At 39.6% G+C, this 13,527-nt stretch overlaps 1 protein-coding gene across 2 annotated transcripts in view; it reads left to right on the top strand.

The window, feature by feature from the left end:
* KIFAP3 (kinesin associated protein 3) overlaps positions 1-13,527 on the top strand; it is a 69,411-nt gene that overhangs the window by 47,358 nt on the left and 8,526 nt on the right. For both annotated transcript variants that reach the window (XM_065648994.1, XM_065648995.1), the window contains one exon: positions 2,731-2,830. In XM_065648994.1, coding sequence (XP_065505066.1) covers positions 2,731-2,830 — 100 coding nt within the window. The remainder of the gene's footprint in view (positions 1-2,730; positions 2,831-13,527) is intronic.

Below are 13,527 nucleotides of genomic sequence, written 5' to 3'. Positions count from 1 at the left end.
TGTGAGCTAGAGATGGAGTGGCATCAGTAACACTGAATTTCCTGACTTTTAATCATTTTATGTTACAGGCTTAGTGCTGTTTGAACAAAGATTTTTGTGTTGGAATTGATATTTGACCGGGAAGGGGAGGCAGATTTCCAATTATATGTTCTCCAGATGTTTGAAAAGTGCTTTTGTTTTTAAAGGTATAAGAGTAGGTGATTATATTCAAAATACAGATTCACTGCTCAGGCTCCTTCCAGCAAGTGCCAGGAATGGTGTGCTTCTGAAGTCTGCTGGATTTATACTTTTGAGTTGCGGCCAGAGGGGGACATAATACTCCTTTGAAAAGGCTGAGGATTATTGTGGCGATTGGAGTAGGCATTTGAGTTTCTGAAGGACAGAGCATTACTTAGTTAAAAAAATAACAAAAATACAAATCTTTGTGCAGTCAGAAATTGAATGCTCGTATTTCAGTTTGATAATTTAAAAAATGACCTGCACTGATGGCTGGTGCTCAATACAAGTCCCCCTTCAGCCATAATAATTCTGGAGTTCACAGGTGGCAAGATGAGTTCTTTTTTGCAGTGATTTACCAACATCTCTCTTGCAAAGGAATTCAAACCTACATGAAGAACTTGGTGGAATGTCTGAAGTTATCTTCATGAGCTCGGTGTCTCTCTTGCTCTGAAAGTACATAACCCTAATTTATGTTGAAATGTACATAACAACAGATGTCCTTTAACTGTGTAATCATATTATATGCAGCTGATGCTATCCATGTGCTTTCATTTTCCGATAAATTCTTGTGAGCCCTGACTCTGAATGTTATGGCTTGAATGTTAGCACTCTTGATTGAAGACATTTTAAGTAGTGGTAGCTCTAGCCTCAGCGTTGAAATGTAGCACTCTCTTTATTAATATAAAGAGAGATGTTATTTTTAAGTCTCTCTGTTTTACAATAGGTTTTAACCAAACCTGACTGTTTAAAATACGTAGCCACTTAAATTTTTTGATCTGAAGTGCTGCAGGTATAAAAGTGCTGATGTTCCCTCTCATTTCTTTTCTGTGAAAAATACAGAATAGATGGTGAGATATGAACACTTGTGCCAAGTTTTCCTAATAACCATTTTAACTTGCCTTCCTCTTCTTTGGTGATTTTTACATCCATGTGATATCGCAGGGCACTCATGTCTCGCTGAACATGCTGACAGACAGTAATATCAATCTGGGCCAGATTACTTGCTTGTCAAGTAATACTCTTTCTCATACTGTATACACATGTACACAATTAGAATATAGCCATGTACAGCTATCTTATGCTGCTAAAATGTAGTCTGATCATGGCTAACATTTTTCATCTCCAATGTGTTGTGTCGTATTCAGTCACTTTCCCACGAGGTATTATCTTCTGAATGAACCTTTGTAGCACCTCATCAAATGTCTGTTAGAAATTTAGGTGTGTCAATTCTATTCCTTTTATCATTTGTCACTATATTATCTTCAAAAACCATCAGGTAAATTCATAAAGCACAGGGAGATGTCTTTGAATGCCTGAGTCGTCATCTCTAAGCCCCTGTGTCTGTAAGTAACTTTCCACTGCTTCCTGCACAGGCAGTTTTAGTAGTTTTGAAACCACAGAGGTTAAGCTAAGTGGCCTGTGACTCCCTGCATCTTATCTCTCTTTCTTTAAAGTGGAATGGCATTTGTAACTTCCTAGTCATTAGGAATCTCTCTCTCCCTTACGTTAAACTATTAAACGATCAGTCTGAACATACTTGGGTTTTTGGGGATGCTTTCTGCACTACAGATCTGGGATTGTTTTCATATGATAATGGAGACAAACTGACATAGAGTCTGTTTTAATGAAATAGCTCATTTTATCTGAGTAGAGCCTAACACTAATTGCCAAGTAAGAACTGTGCCCTTAATATTAACAAGAAATGCTGGTTTTGTGAATGGCAACAGGAAAGAGTTAAGTTGGGCTCTCATTCGGCTGGGGTCAGTTCACGGACTTTACTTCAAAGACACTCTGGATTTACACCGATGTAAGAGAGGGAAAAGGTTAGCCCTGATTTTCTTCTCTTCCTTATAAAGCAAGAAGAGACTGGGAAGCCTTTCAGGAATACTACTGGCTTTACAGATGTTTGCATCTTCATATGCCAGTGTTTCAATAGAAAGGAAGCAATGGGAAACTGTAACCTAAGTTCCTGAGAGGATATCATGGGAAAAGACCACCCTTTTAGGAAATAGCTAGAAGACATTAAAATATGGGGGAGATGAAAGAAATACATTTGAAGTTGCTTTCCTGTTTTTCTTGGCCAGTTTTAAGAGATGTAATGGTGAAGGGTAGAGTCTGAACAATTAAGACCTTTGCTGCATTTCTACTTTTTTGCTGCTGGCCCAGATTAATGTTTGACCCTTCTCATTACTTCTTCTCTGGGCTCACAGTCATGATGGGACAGACAAGATGAAACTTGATATAAACTTTACAGGCCTGAGGAAGAAGGAATAAGAGTATTTCTTAGGTACAGCTTTTTTCAGGTCAGTAGGCTGAGCTGCTTGGAGTCCCAGTGAGGATGTTTTGTAATCAAAGTTGCTGTTTTTCAGTATTATTGTTGCTTGACATTCCTCACAGAAATATTGCAAGTTGCTAAAGAATTCCTAAGATAAACCAGCTCAGGTTGTGTTGCCCGCGTGCTCTGAAGTCACGCTCCTTCATGCAGTCACTGGATCTTTCTTGTTTTTATAGATGGCCTAATAGCCCCTGATGGAGCAGTGAGTCCAGATTTCTTCAGTGATTACCATCTTCAGAATGGAGACCTTGTTGGGCAGCATCCATTCGCTAGCAGGTAAATTGCTGTTTGTAAAGAACGTATGTAAACCAGCAGTGGCTATTAAAGTTCCTTTATAGGGCTTTGTTTGTGGTGTTCAACAATTTTTGCCCTCATAGCAGTGGGAGTGGTTTCCATTGAATAAGCAGTTCTAGTCTGTCTTCTGAATTACATGTTTCTTTTAACATATGTTTTGTAATACAAGATAGATTTCCAGAAGCTGTAGGGTAGAAAAGCAAAACTAGAACACACAACTAACTACATGTTATGACAATTACTCAGATACCATTCCCCTGATGTTGTCGTTGGGAAATATCTAAAGAGGGGCTTGAGATGCTGATTACCTAGAAGGCTTTTGTTTCCAATATTCTTAAATTGTTAAAAATAGGTTTCTCAGCTGCTATAACTATTTCTGTGGATTTGGGGGTTTGTTTTTTTTTTCTTTAACCTAAGTATTCCCAAGGTATTCTCCGTTAGATTACTGATGGCACTTACTTTGAAGATTTGCTAGATAAGCAAAAGACTTCTGCTTGGCTTTTGGGAAATGTTTGAATTCCCCCTCTGGTGAGTGACTTCTCCTTCCTCAAATGTTAGCAAGCTGTTTCAGTTTGAATTTCTGAGTAGACTTCTCCCATGAGTTCAAAATAGAAAAGACTCATTTCAAAGAATGAAATCTTCATAGATCCTGTAGTGTTTAGGAAATGCCTTTTATAGAGCATGAATTATGTGCACTCATTAGCAGGAAATATTTCAAGCACTTTACAGACATGGTACAGAATTCACTTTAACAGGATACTATCTGGACGTGCCCAGCCCTGTGGGTGAAGTTGTTTCTTTCCAAAGGAAAAATGTTATTTTCACCACTTGCAACTTTAGTCACCATTTGTAAAATATGAGTAATTCACAGTATGCACAGCTGAAGCAAAAAATACTTTTCTCCCTTACTTTGGCTTCTTGTATTTGTTAAAGGACAGTGGACAGTTACACTTGTGTGTTGATTCTACCTGTGATGCACCAGAAAGCTGAACATCAGCAAGGCTGGAATGGTGGTAGCATTTTTAAGAACAAATTAAAATAACTAAAATGCTCAGATCAGGAAAAAAAAAAGCAGGAATTAAGAGACAGATCCTCTTGAAAAACGGAAGTGTTTGTACTCGAGATCAAGTTCAGAGCAGTGTGCAACCCTTTCTGTGGAGCCTGTATTTAGGAAGGGGAGACTGGAGTACAGGAGATGATAGATTTCTGTGTTACTCAGAACTGTGTGGGTGTGTGGTCCAAACAGTCTTCACGCCCGCCTGGAGGTGGGGAGAAAGGTGTGCAGACTCCTTTCTTTCCAGTAAACTTGGGTATAGCCCCAGCCAAAATGCTCTTGTCTGGCCAGAAAGCTTTCAGCTGGGAAAAAAATCTGGAGTCTCCTTGGGTAAAAGTTAGGTAGATCACTCAGCCTCCAATTGGAATTCCTTATCAGGGAGCTACGTTAGTAAACTGCTTTTTAATCTGATTGTATTCCAACCAGAATGAGTAGCAAAATACATCTGGTGTATATATACCTAGTTAAATTAAGTATTTGTAGAATGTTCTTGTAATGTCTTGAGGCATTTTAGAGGTTCACCGCAAGAAAGAAAACAGAAAAACTGCCGTTTTTTCTAACAACAAACCTGGTAATTGCCTAGTGATAATAGCCTCTGTGAATATTCAGGTTTCTCGTTAGAATTCTGTTTCTAGGAAGACTTTTCGATATGATTGCTCCATGGATTTATCTGCAGTCCAGACACGCAGTCTAATTGGAAACAGCGTGGACTGCTGCAAATGTTCTGTCCTATTTGTAACAGAGCAGGACTGAATTGTTTGATAGAATAGATACTGGCAGTCGAACGGCGAATCCTCGTTTTCAGATGTGTGTCATTATCGTTTTGAACTTCTTGGCGCCAGAAGCCAGGATTTCCTGATGCTTAGAGCTTATGTAAAATGCATTAGTGCTCCAAGGCATGAGCCATGGAATTGCCAGTCCCATGAGTTTGGAGAGTCAGACCCTCCCTTTTCCCAAATTCGAATTGGTGTTGGAAGGTAAAACCATACGTGCTAGAGAGCCTAATTAAAAATAATAGCAGCAAGTCAAGGCTCTTTTTATGTGTTATATAGTGTACATTTCATCCATACCAAAACATAATTCTAGGGTATTTTTATGCTTACAGTTTTAAAGCTAACAAGAACCGTATGTGAAGGATTTATTTTTAACCAGTTCCAGCTTTTAATAAATCAACATTTTTGTTACAAAAATGGTTCAGTTTTCTATTACTAATATTTGAATATGTTTTTAGAAACTTTTTTAAAGAAAGCTATGTTATGATTTGCATAGATAACTAGCAAGTCAATTAATAGTAACGTTTTTTGTGAGTTCAGAGAAGGGTGGCCTAATAATGAGTAGACGCATATTTTTGGTCTTGTAATTTGTTATACTTCTTTTTGTTTTACATTTATTTGTTGCGCTTGTGTCTTCTGGTCTTGGTCTTTTATATGAGGCTTTTTAATTCTATAATAGAAACAGTTGTTTTCTAAGCAATGGGCTGAGTTGGGAAGGAGTCTTTTTCTGTCCTTTAAGACCACCCTGTGAAATTTGAGGTAGGTGAAAACCATGAGCTGACTTCTTGCTATGCAACTTCGAATAACCTAATCCTTTCTTCTCCTTTCTGCGCTCCTATGAAGACGACTTAGGACATGTTAGCTCTTTAATTTCTCTGAGGTTATTTCCTATCCTCAGAGTGTGCTCAGAGTGGATCAGGACTTCCCTTTGCCCCTCCAGGAGGCTCTAACAAGTCAGCCAGAAAGACTCACCTTTTTGGTGCCTGTGTGTCACTGAGAAGCTGAGCTTGTGTTGAACTAGGGTTGATGTCCCCAGTGCATTACCAGGGCTTAAGTGTTTTCTGATCACCAGCCTCATTTTTTGAAGCCAAGGAAACGGGTCTATAAGGAGAGGTTTTCAAGGACTGCAAGTAAACTCGAGTCGCCTGGAAGATTTTCACTGTGAGCAATATTTAATAATGCCTATGCAAGGGAGCTCAGCCCACCCCAGCTGCCATCTATCAGATTGTTACACCAGTTATTGAGCAGATAGTGAAAACCACATGCTTCCTTGGTTATAGGATGCTAGTTCTAACAGAGGTCTGGGGCAGCCTCTGCCATCACAGTTCTACCATGTTACAGTCAGGAGAATTCAGGGCAATTAGAGAAACAGCTGTATCCAGTTGTGCGATGGATGAAGTGGTTGACTTTCCTGTAACCCAGCAGGATATTGCGACCATCTCCTGTGGTTCCCTGTCCCAGGAGACACCGGAGCTGCGGACCTAGAACTGCTGCACAGCTTTAGGTGGGTAGGGGAGTCCTGGTTTGAATTCAAGAGTAAAACAGGAGTTTAAAAACATTAAGGTATTTATTTATAGGTACCTGTGCTCACTAGGTTAGCACATAGGCTTGGTTTGTTTTTTTTCCCCCCCCCCATTATTTTTAAGAGGGAAACGCAAAGCATTAGCAGTAAACGTCTATAGATCTGGTGAATTAGGTGGAGTGTCTTTGGGGCTGCATTTTTCAAAGACATTGCCTTCCCTTCACAGGGTTTCTTGGGCTTCCCTTTGAAACCACTACTGCCAGACTTGAGAACGTTACTTTGCATGATCAATTCCTGCATCTTAAAGTACAGAACTTTGAAGGGAATTGTAAAAGTATCTAGCCCTAAATTCAGTTTGTAGATTTGCTTGCATGCTTGCTATTCTGGCCATATCCTGAAGCAAGCAGGGATAATTTTTTTTCAGGTACTTTTCAGCATAAAGAAGGAGCAGCACATAAGTGAAGACCTGGAAAGTTGGCATTTTTCTAGTACTGCCACACTCACTTTAGGGACGCAAGGCATTTTTAGAAATAGAAATGCTTTGTTTCGGTAATCTAGCTTGTGTGTTTTCCAGTTTCATTTTACAGCTCTTATTTCAGAACTATATTCTTAGTGGAGTTGTACTGTTGTGTATGGCGTCTATAAATAGAATTATTTCAGAATATAATGTACACAGAAGCGGTGATAAAATACATAAACAGCATCTCTTGTTTTCCTCAAAGCTTTGGAGCAGAAGGCAAGCAGATTGTAAGGTATGTTTTCCATTCAGCAGAAAATATGTGGCTGAAGAGGTTGTTTTGACAGCTTGTATCCAGGTTTTTTCATTGGCTAAGAAAAGACTTTTTTGATTAGATTACCAGCTTTGAATCATCTTACTGTCTTTCAGAAGCAGATGGGCATTAGGCATAGATTTGAAATTTTCATCTGTTATTAAAATCTGTATTTAAGGCTCCTGGTTCTGATAACTCTTAATATAGAGTGAAAGTTTTATGATTGTAGCAAACAAAAAATCCCTCACCTTTGGCTAATGTGATGACAGCTTAGTGTCTGAGCTGCAAGGGAGAAAGACCAGCTGAAAGACATCTTCAAGAATCTATGCTCATTTATCAAATTTTAATGACCTTCTAGAGACTAATTATTTTCTTAAGACACAAACATAATAGTGATGGCTAAATATCTTATAGTAGAGATATCCACAGTGTTTTTCTTGCCCTTTGGGGAAGAGACCGCGTTTTAACCTTTCCCAATTTTAACTAGATAATGGTATAAAATTTAAGTGCGAAAGCCAATTTTTTGTTAATATCTTCATCAGCGTTCCAAATTCCCCTCTGTCAGTGGCTTTAGAAAGATTAATAACTAGGAATGCTGGAGCTAGCCAAAAACTTTTCTTTTTTTTTTCCCCCCGAGGAAGTTTTCTCCAGTACAGAATCCTTTAACCTCGTTATAAAATGTAGCAGAGCTGCCATTGCACGCTCTTCGTTTTCACTCAGACAAGGCGTTCCTGTGTGCGTGCCGTCCCCGGCGTGTGCACTTGCATCTCCTCTCGACAGAGATCTGATGGAAGCTTCTTCCCAGGAAGCAGTGAGGTTTGGCATGTCAAACAAAACCAGTTTTATGGGGTGACTGTCTGTCTCTGTCCTTGGTGGAACATCTTTCCTCTTGCCTGGATTTACAGAGCTGAAACTGTAGCCGCATTTCTTCTTTTTGCCATGGCAGGTCGTTGTGATATTTTGTGAGCTAAATATATGGAGCCAGGGCCTTGCAGGCGGCTGTGGCTGTTGGCAAGTATAAGCGTGCGTAATCTGGCTTTTGTGTCCTGAGTTGACAAACTGCGGTGACATGGGCATCAGTGACATCATGTGTGGCCGTGGGTCCTGGTGGGAGCACAGGAAAGGCTGCGTTCATGTGCCTTAGCTTATCTCTAGCTAAGCTACCCACTTGTAACGTCTGTGTTTGCTAAAAGCCCACATCGAATGGCAAAAATAGTCACATCCACTGGCTCTTTTGCTCGGGTAGCCTGATGAAAATGAGATGTGAATCTTCACGGAGGAAAGACCTAAACCTGTAGCCGTCCATTCCTGCTGACTCCTGCAGTGAATTGTGAACTCCCGGTCATCGATCACAGCTGAATAGCTCCTGTTCAGGTCAGGTACAGGAACTGCGCCATGTCCTGGCAAATACGCACTTTGTGATTATCAAAATGCTTTTTTAATAGTTGTACCTGTAACTTATATCCTACGTGGACATTTAGAGCTATATTCTATATAGATCATCATCTTAATTAGATTTGCTTAAAGCAGTCACATATTGTACTTCTCAAGCATGAAAGTTAAGTTTTCATCCCCTCCTTGCTTTAGTCTCTAAACCCTACAGGATATATTGCTGATAGAAGGAACCTGCTTCCTAAGGAAAGGGCTGAAGGAGTTGGTGACCCTGCTATGGAGTATTTCTCGTCCATGTTATATTTTCAGTAATGTGCACAGTTTATTTAGAATTTTAAGCATTCTCTTCCCAGCCTTCCAGCAGCAAAGCGGCATCTTGCAGGCTCTTTCAGGTGAAAACTACTACATTAGTAGACTGTAAGAGTGAGCTGCCTCTTTACAGCCATCAGTGGCAGAAGAAACTTTTGTTTTGTGGTTCTTGGAAAGATCAGCTTAGATAAAAACCATAGTCTCTTGCGAGATCTGCGCTACAGTAGACTTGAAAGTATCCACATCTCTCTTTCCTCATCATTTGAGTAGAGGCAGTGTTGCTTTTCTCTCTTACTGGTGGACATATGGTGGATATAAAATCTTTTAATTATTGGAAAGAAAAGCTAATAGAGTGTAAATTATTATTACAATGTGATTCTACTTTCAAACATTTTACCATAGTGATATTTCTTACAATTCTGTACATTAATTTTTCCTTTCCATACTTAAACTTCATTTTAAAAACAAAAAAACCCCCACCCACTTTTTTTCCTTCGCAGTATGTTCAGCAGACTTGTACTCAGCTTTTCCCATTTGGACGCTATTTAATTTGCATTTCCCAAGAGAATTGAATTAGGTTTTATTAGTAAATTGGGCCTATAACCTTGTAGGCAGGTTTTATTAGTTTATCACACATCAGTATTAGCAAATTGTAAATCCCACTGAAACGAATTTGAAAAGGCCTTACAGAGAAGCCCAGAACCAATGAAGTTTCTGGAGACAAATAAGGTTTTTTTGTTGTTGTTTTTCTTTCAGTCCCACAAGAATGCTGTTAGTGGTAGCAGAGTCATATTTTTTTTTTTTTATCATATTCTATTGTCCTAATTGCCTGCATGTTTAGTTTTAAAGTAGTTAAACCGAATCAGGTCAGGAGGGTTTTGCTAAATTTCTGATATGGCTCTTTATGGCTTGAGGTAACAGAGATAAAGCACAATTCTTGCTTGGACAATGCAGCGTTTACTGACTGTTCACGTGAAACGGGCAGGTAAGCTTCTTTTTGCTCAACAGTGCATGTTCAGGTGATACATATGCTTGGAATTAAGATTTTTGCATCTAAGAGAGAGTCATAAGGAAGCGAGGACTGCTGCTGTTTGGAAGGTTTTGATCACAATCTGGGACAAGCTTAGTGAAGGGCTTCACTTGATTTCTTCAGATCCTGGATCATGGCCTGAATCAAAATTCACTGTATTGTTGTCTTCCTTCAGGACTTAAATGTGGGAGTGGTGCTTCCAGAACATGAGTGCTTCATCACTAAGAGCTTTTCAATGCGAGCTTGAATTTCTTCATCTCTGGTTTATAATAACTTGTTTCTGCACTGGTACCAAACTAAGGTTACCTCTTTCTTTTCCCTGTTTTGCTAGGCAGTGGTCATATTCCTTGCTAGCTGTCATTTTATTAGGTGTTTTTGTACTGTTTTCTTAAAGCTATGTTTATAGAAATTAAATACTGCAACCTGATGATATTATAAGCCAGTTTAAATGTCACTACTATGTATTTGACCAAATGATGCTGTTATGTTGTGGACAGTTAATGTAGCATTTCTGAAGAGTGGGAGTCTGATTATTCAAGGGGAACGAGATTTTTCTCTATGACCCATATTCATTGGTGAGATTTTCCCAGGGTTCAGGGATCTGTGCATACCGCACCACTAAAGGTTTGGGGCCCAGCACTGCCTGGAATTTGGGAATATCCAGATGAAGATCGTATTCTTCATATATACAGTATTCTTTATAGAGCAAGTTTTTAATGTGCTGGGGTGCTTATTTATTATTATTCTGTTCTCAGACTGTATCAGGAGAAGCTTCCAAGCAGCTCTCCTTATATCCCCCAGCACGCAGCCGATGTCCACAGTGCAACACGCAGTCGGTGCCCCAAAGAGCTGACAGTCGAGACGGGCAGGGAACCACAGGCCAGGAGAAGAGAAGTTACTGATCCAAAATCAGGTGCCGGAGCCCGGAGCAGGGCCGTGCTCCCCCGCCTGCTCCCCGGTGACCGGCCCACACCACCTCTCCAAGGTGTGTGGTCCATCATCACCAAGGATCATGTTGCACTTGTTTCATTTGCTGTAGGAGCTGTTTAATTGCTCCGAACAATCACACTAGTATGCTGAGAGATGAAATAGCTTGCTTGGGAATATTTTAAAGATGCAATTTTTTCAGCAAGTTGCAGATGCCGTTTGGGAAAAGAGCATTGAGGTTTTAATGCACTTCAGCTCGCTTGGAATACAGGATACCTGGGTCTCATTTGCTTGCAGTCACTTTTACATTTTCTTAGTTGCTTTTCATTTTACTATGTTCCACCTGCAGTTGGCCTCATTTAACCAACGTGGTTTAGGTGGCTATTAAGAATTTTAAAAGAATACCAAAATGCTGTAGCAGTTTGCTCAAGTCCTTTGGAATGTCTTACCAAAAATCCCCCAAACCTGGGTCTGTCTCTTCTGAAATGTAACATTAATTAATTCCCACGTTCTGTCTGCTGCTCCTAGTCCCTCCAGATGTGCTACTAGGAATAGACTGGCTCCCTGGTTACAAGCCATCTGGGCTCTGTAAACTGATTTGCACTTATATTAAACAATAAGTGAACAGAATGCGGAAGAGTTATTAAAGCAAATGTACATTGCTTATAAATCTCAAAGTAGAATATTAAAACGTAGTAAATGGGAATGGAATGTGCAAATGAAGACCTGCTTGTTTTTAATGAGTTTAGCTGTGACCTTCTCGATTTCAACCAAAAGAAAAGAATTTTATTTTTCTCTTTAAAAAAAAATAGGAGGGGGGGGAGCAGAAACTATAAAACTGCTTACAGAAGTATCTGAGACAAAAACAAGGAAATATAATGTTCTAAACTTGACTGGTCCAAACCACTCAAGCTGCTGTGACAGCTCATAAAACTGAGAGTAGTTTTTAACTGGACTCTGTTTTACATTGCCAGAGTGAATTTTCCTTGCAGGAAGTAGCCAGAAGGTTTATTTAGTTTCCAGACTGCTGCTTTGATCTTTCCATTCTGTCACTTCTCAGGTTACATAGCCCTTTTTCACTGCAGTAAATCTGCAACAGTTAATGAGAATAAAATTTCCTCCTTCTCACTGATCGCATGCTGTTAAATGCCAAACCACAGCCAGCAGCATATTTGCAGAATTCAGCTGCACTGTACAAAAACAGCACAATCAGTTTAATCTTGTTGTTTTTGTAATTCATTTTATTGAGCTTTCCTTTTTCAAGTGACCTATTTTATCACGACAAGTTGGTTGCAAAGCCAGACCTGGAAGAGAGATTTAAAACTGTAATAAAGCGAAGGGTGTTTTGTATGCTATGTAGAAGCATGCTCACAGGATTCAAAATTAAACCTACAATGAGTAGTTTTTAAAAGTCCCGTATATCCGTGGGATATTTCTTATAGTTATTATCTGAACTGAACATGTTCCGTGAATAAGTCTCTAGTATAAAAATTAATGTAACATATCAAATTAATTTCTTTGCCAAAGAGCTAAAGTTGTTTTGGTTCTAAAATTTGATTCTTGGAATCTGTTTATCAGCTTCGGCTATTCAAGTATGATGACTGAACCACGCTTTTCTCTTCCCTCTGAAAAACTTATTTTTTTTAAAAATCTCATGGTTAAAAAAAAATCTACTCTGGGGAGTTTATTTGCCTTCTGTGTTCTGAGCAGTTTAACTTTTATTTTTTCCAAGACTCCTTGCCCAGCCTTTGTCCTGGAAACATTTTATTTTTCGTTCACTTAATTAAAGTTGAAATTTTTGCATAATAATGCTACTCTGAGGTATAGATCTCCAAGAAAATATTCCACATCTGTATTTCTATCTGTGCTGTTCCCTAATAAATCCAGCGTTAGCCCTAAGAAAGCAAGCAGTAAGGGGCACTGAGATTTACTTCCTTCTTGTTTTACACTAAAATCATCACTGCTTTGGGATAGACTTTGACAAGACTTCACTAGGGCCCCGTGTTGATATTTAAAAGTGGTTGAAATCTGGAAAATCATCCATGGTGGTAAAAAAATATTTAAAGTTTATTCATCAGTAATAATGCTCCAACTGCATTTGCTGCATGCTCTAGTCAACACTGCAAATCCCCTAGTAATGTTAACTTTCAGAAAAGACTTTGAAAGCTTTTTTTGGCTGCAGCTGCAAGTCAAAGCAGAACAGATATTTTGACTCCCCTTCCCTCCACCATCTAGATTATCATCCACGATGAGTTGCCCAATTCTTGGAGACAGCGCGACCATCAGCCAGTAACCCGTTGGCCGCGCTCTTCTGCACGTTGGTGCTCAAGACGGAACTTTTTTCCCTGTTTGTATCGAAGCACAGAGCTGAGCGGCAGTGCTTGGACCTGAGGAGCTTGTCTAAATATTTAAAGGAATAATTCTTCAGCTGTGGGTGCTTCAGTGCAGGACACTGCAAACTTGCATTTCCACTGCAGCTGTTTATCTCGGAGTACGTTGTCACAGGGACCCTGCTCTGTGACCCGGCACAAGAAGCAAGAAATGTTTCCTGTGTGGGAACGGGGAGGCTGGGCAGAAGCCTGTGGAAGATGTGGACCAGATCCTGAGCTGATCTAGTCAGTGACACCGGTCACCCTACAAAGGTGCCACTTACTCTGCTCAGGCTGTTGGGTGAAGCTTCTGCACCCAACATAACGCTGACGTTGCTGGAGTTCAGTAAGAGTGGCTTGAAACCTTCCCAAGCCAGATGTATTACTGGATTAAGATTAAGAAAATATACTCTGCAATTTATGGAGTTGACACAAATACTTTGGACTATATAAGGAGAGAGGGGAAGGGAAGGACATCTTTTCTTTTTGTTGCCTGCTCCTCAGGGCTTTTTTAATTTGTTTTAGTTCTTCAT

This window comes from Caloenas nicobarica, chromosome 20 (genome assembly GCF_036013445.1).
Source record: "Caloenas nicobarica isolate bCalNic1 chromosome 20, bCalNic1.hap1, whole genome shotgun sequence".
NCBI lineage: Eukaryota > Metazoa > Chordata > Aves > Columbiformes > Columbidae > Caloenas > Caloenas nicobarica.
Note: the sequence above shows the minus strand (reverse complement) of the source record. Positions and strands in the feature narration are given on the sequence as shown.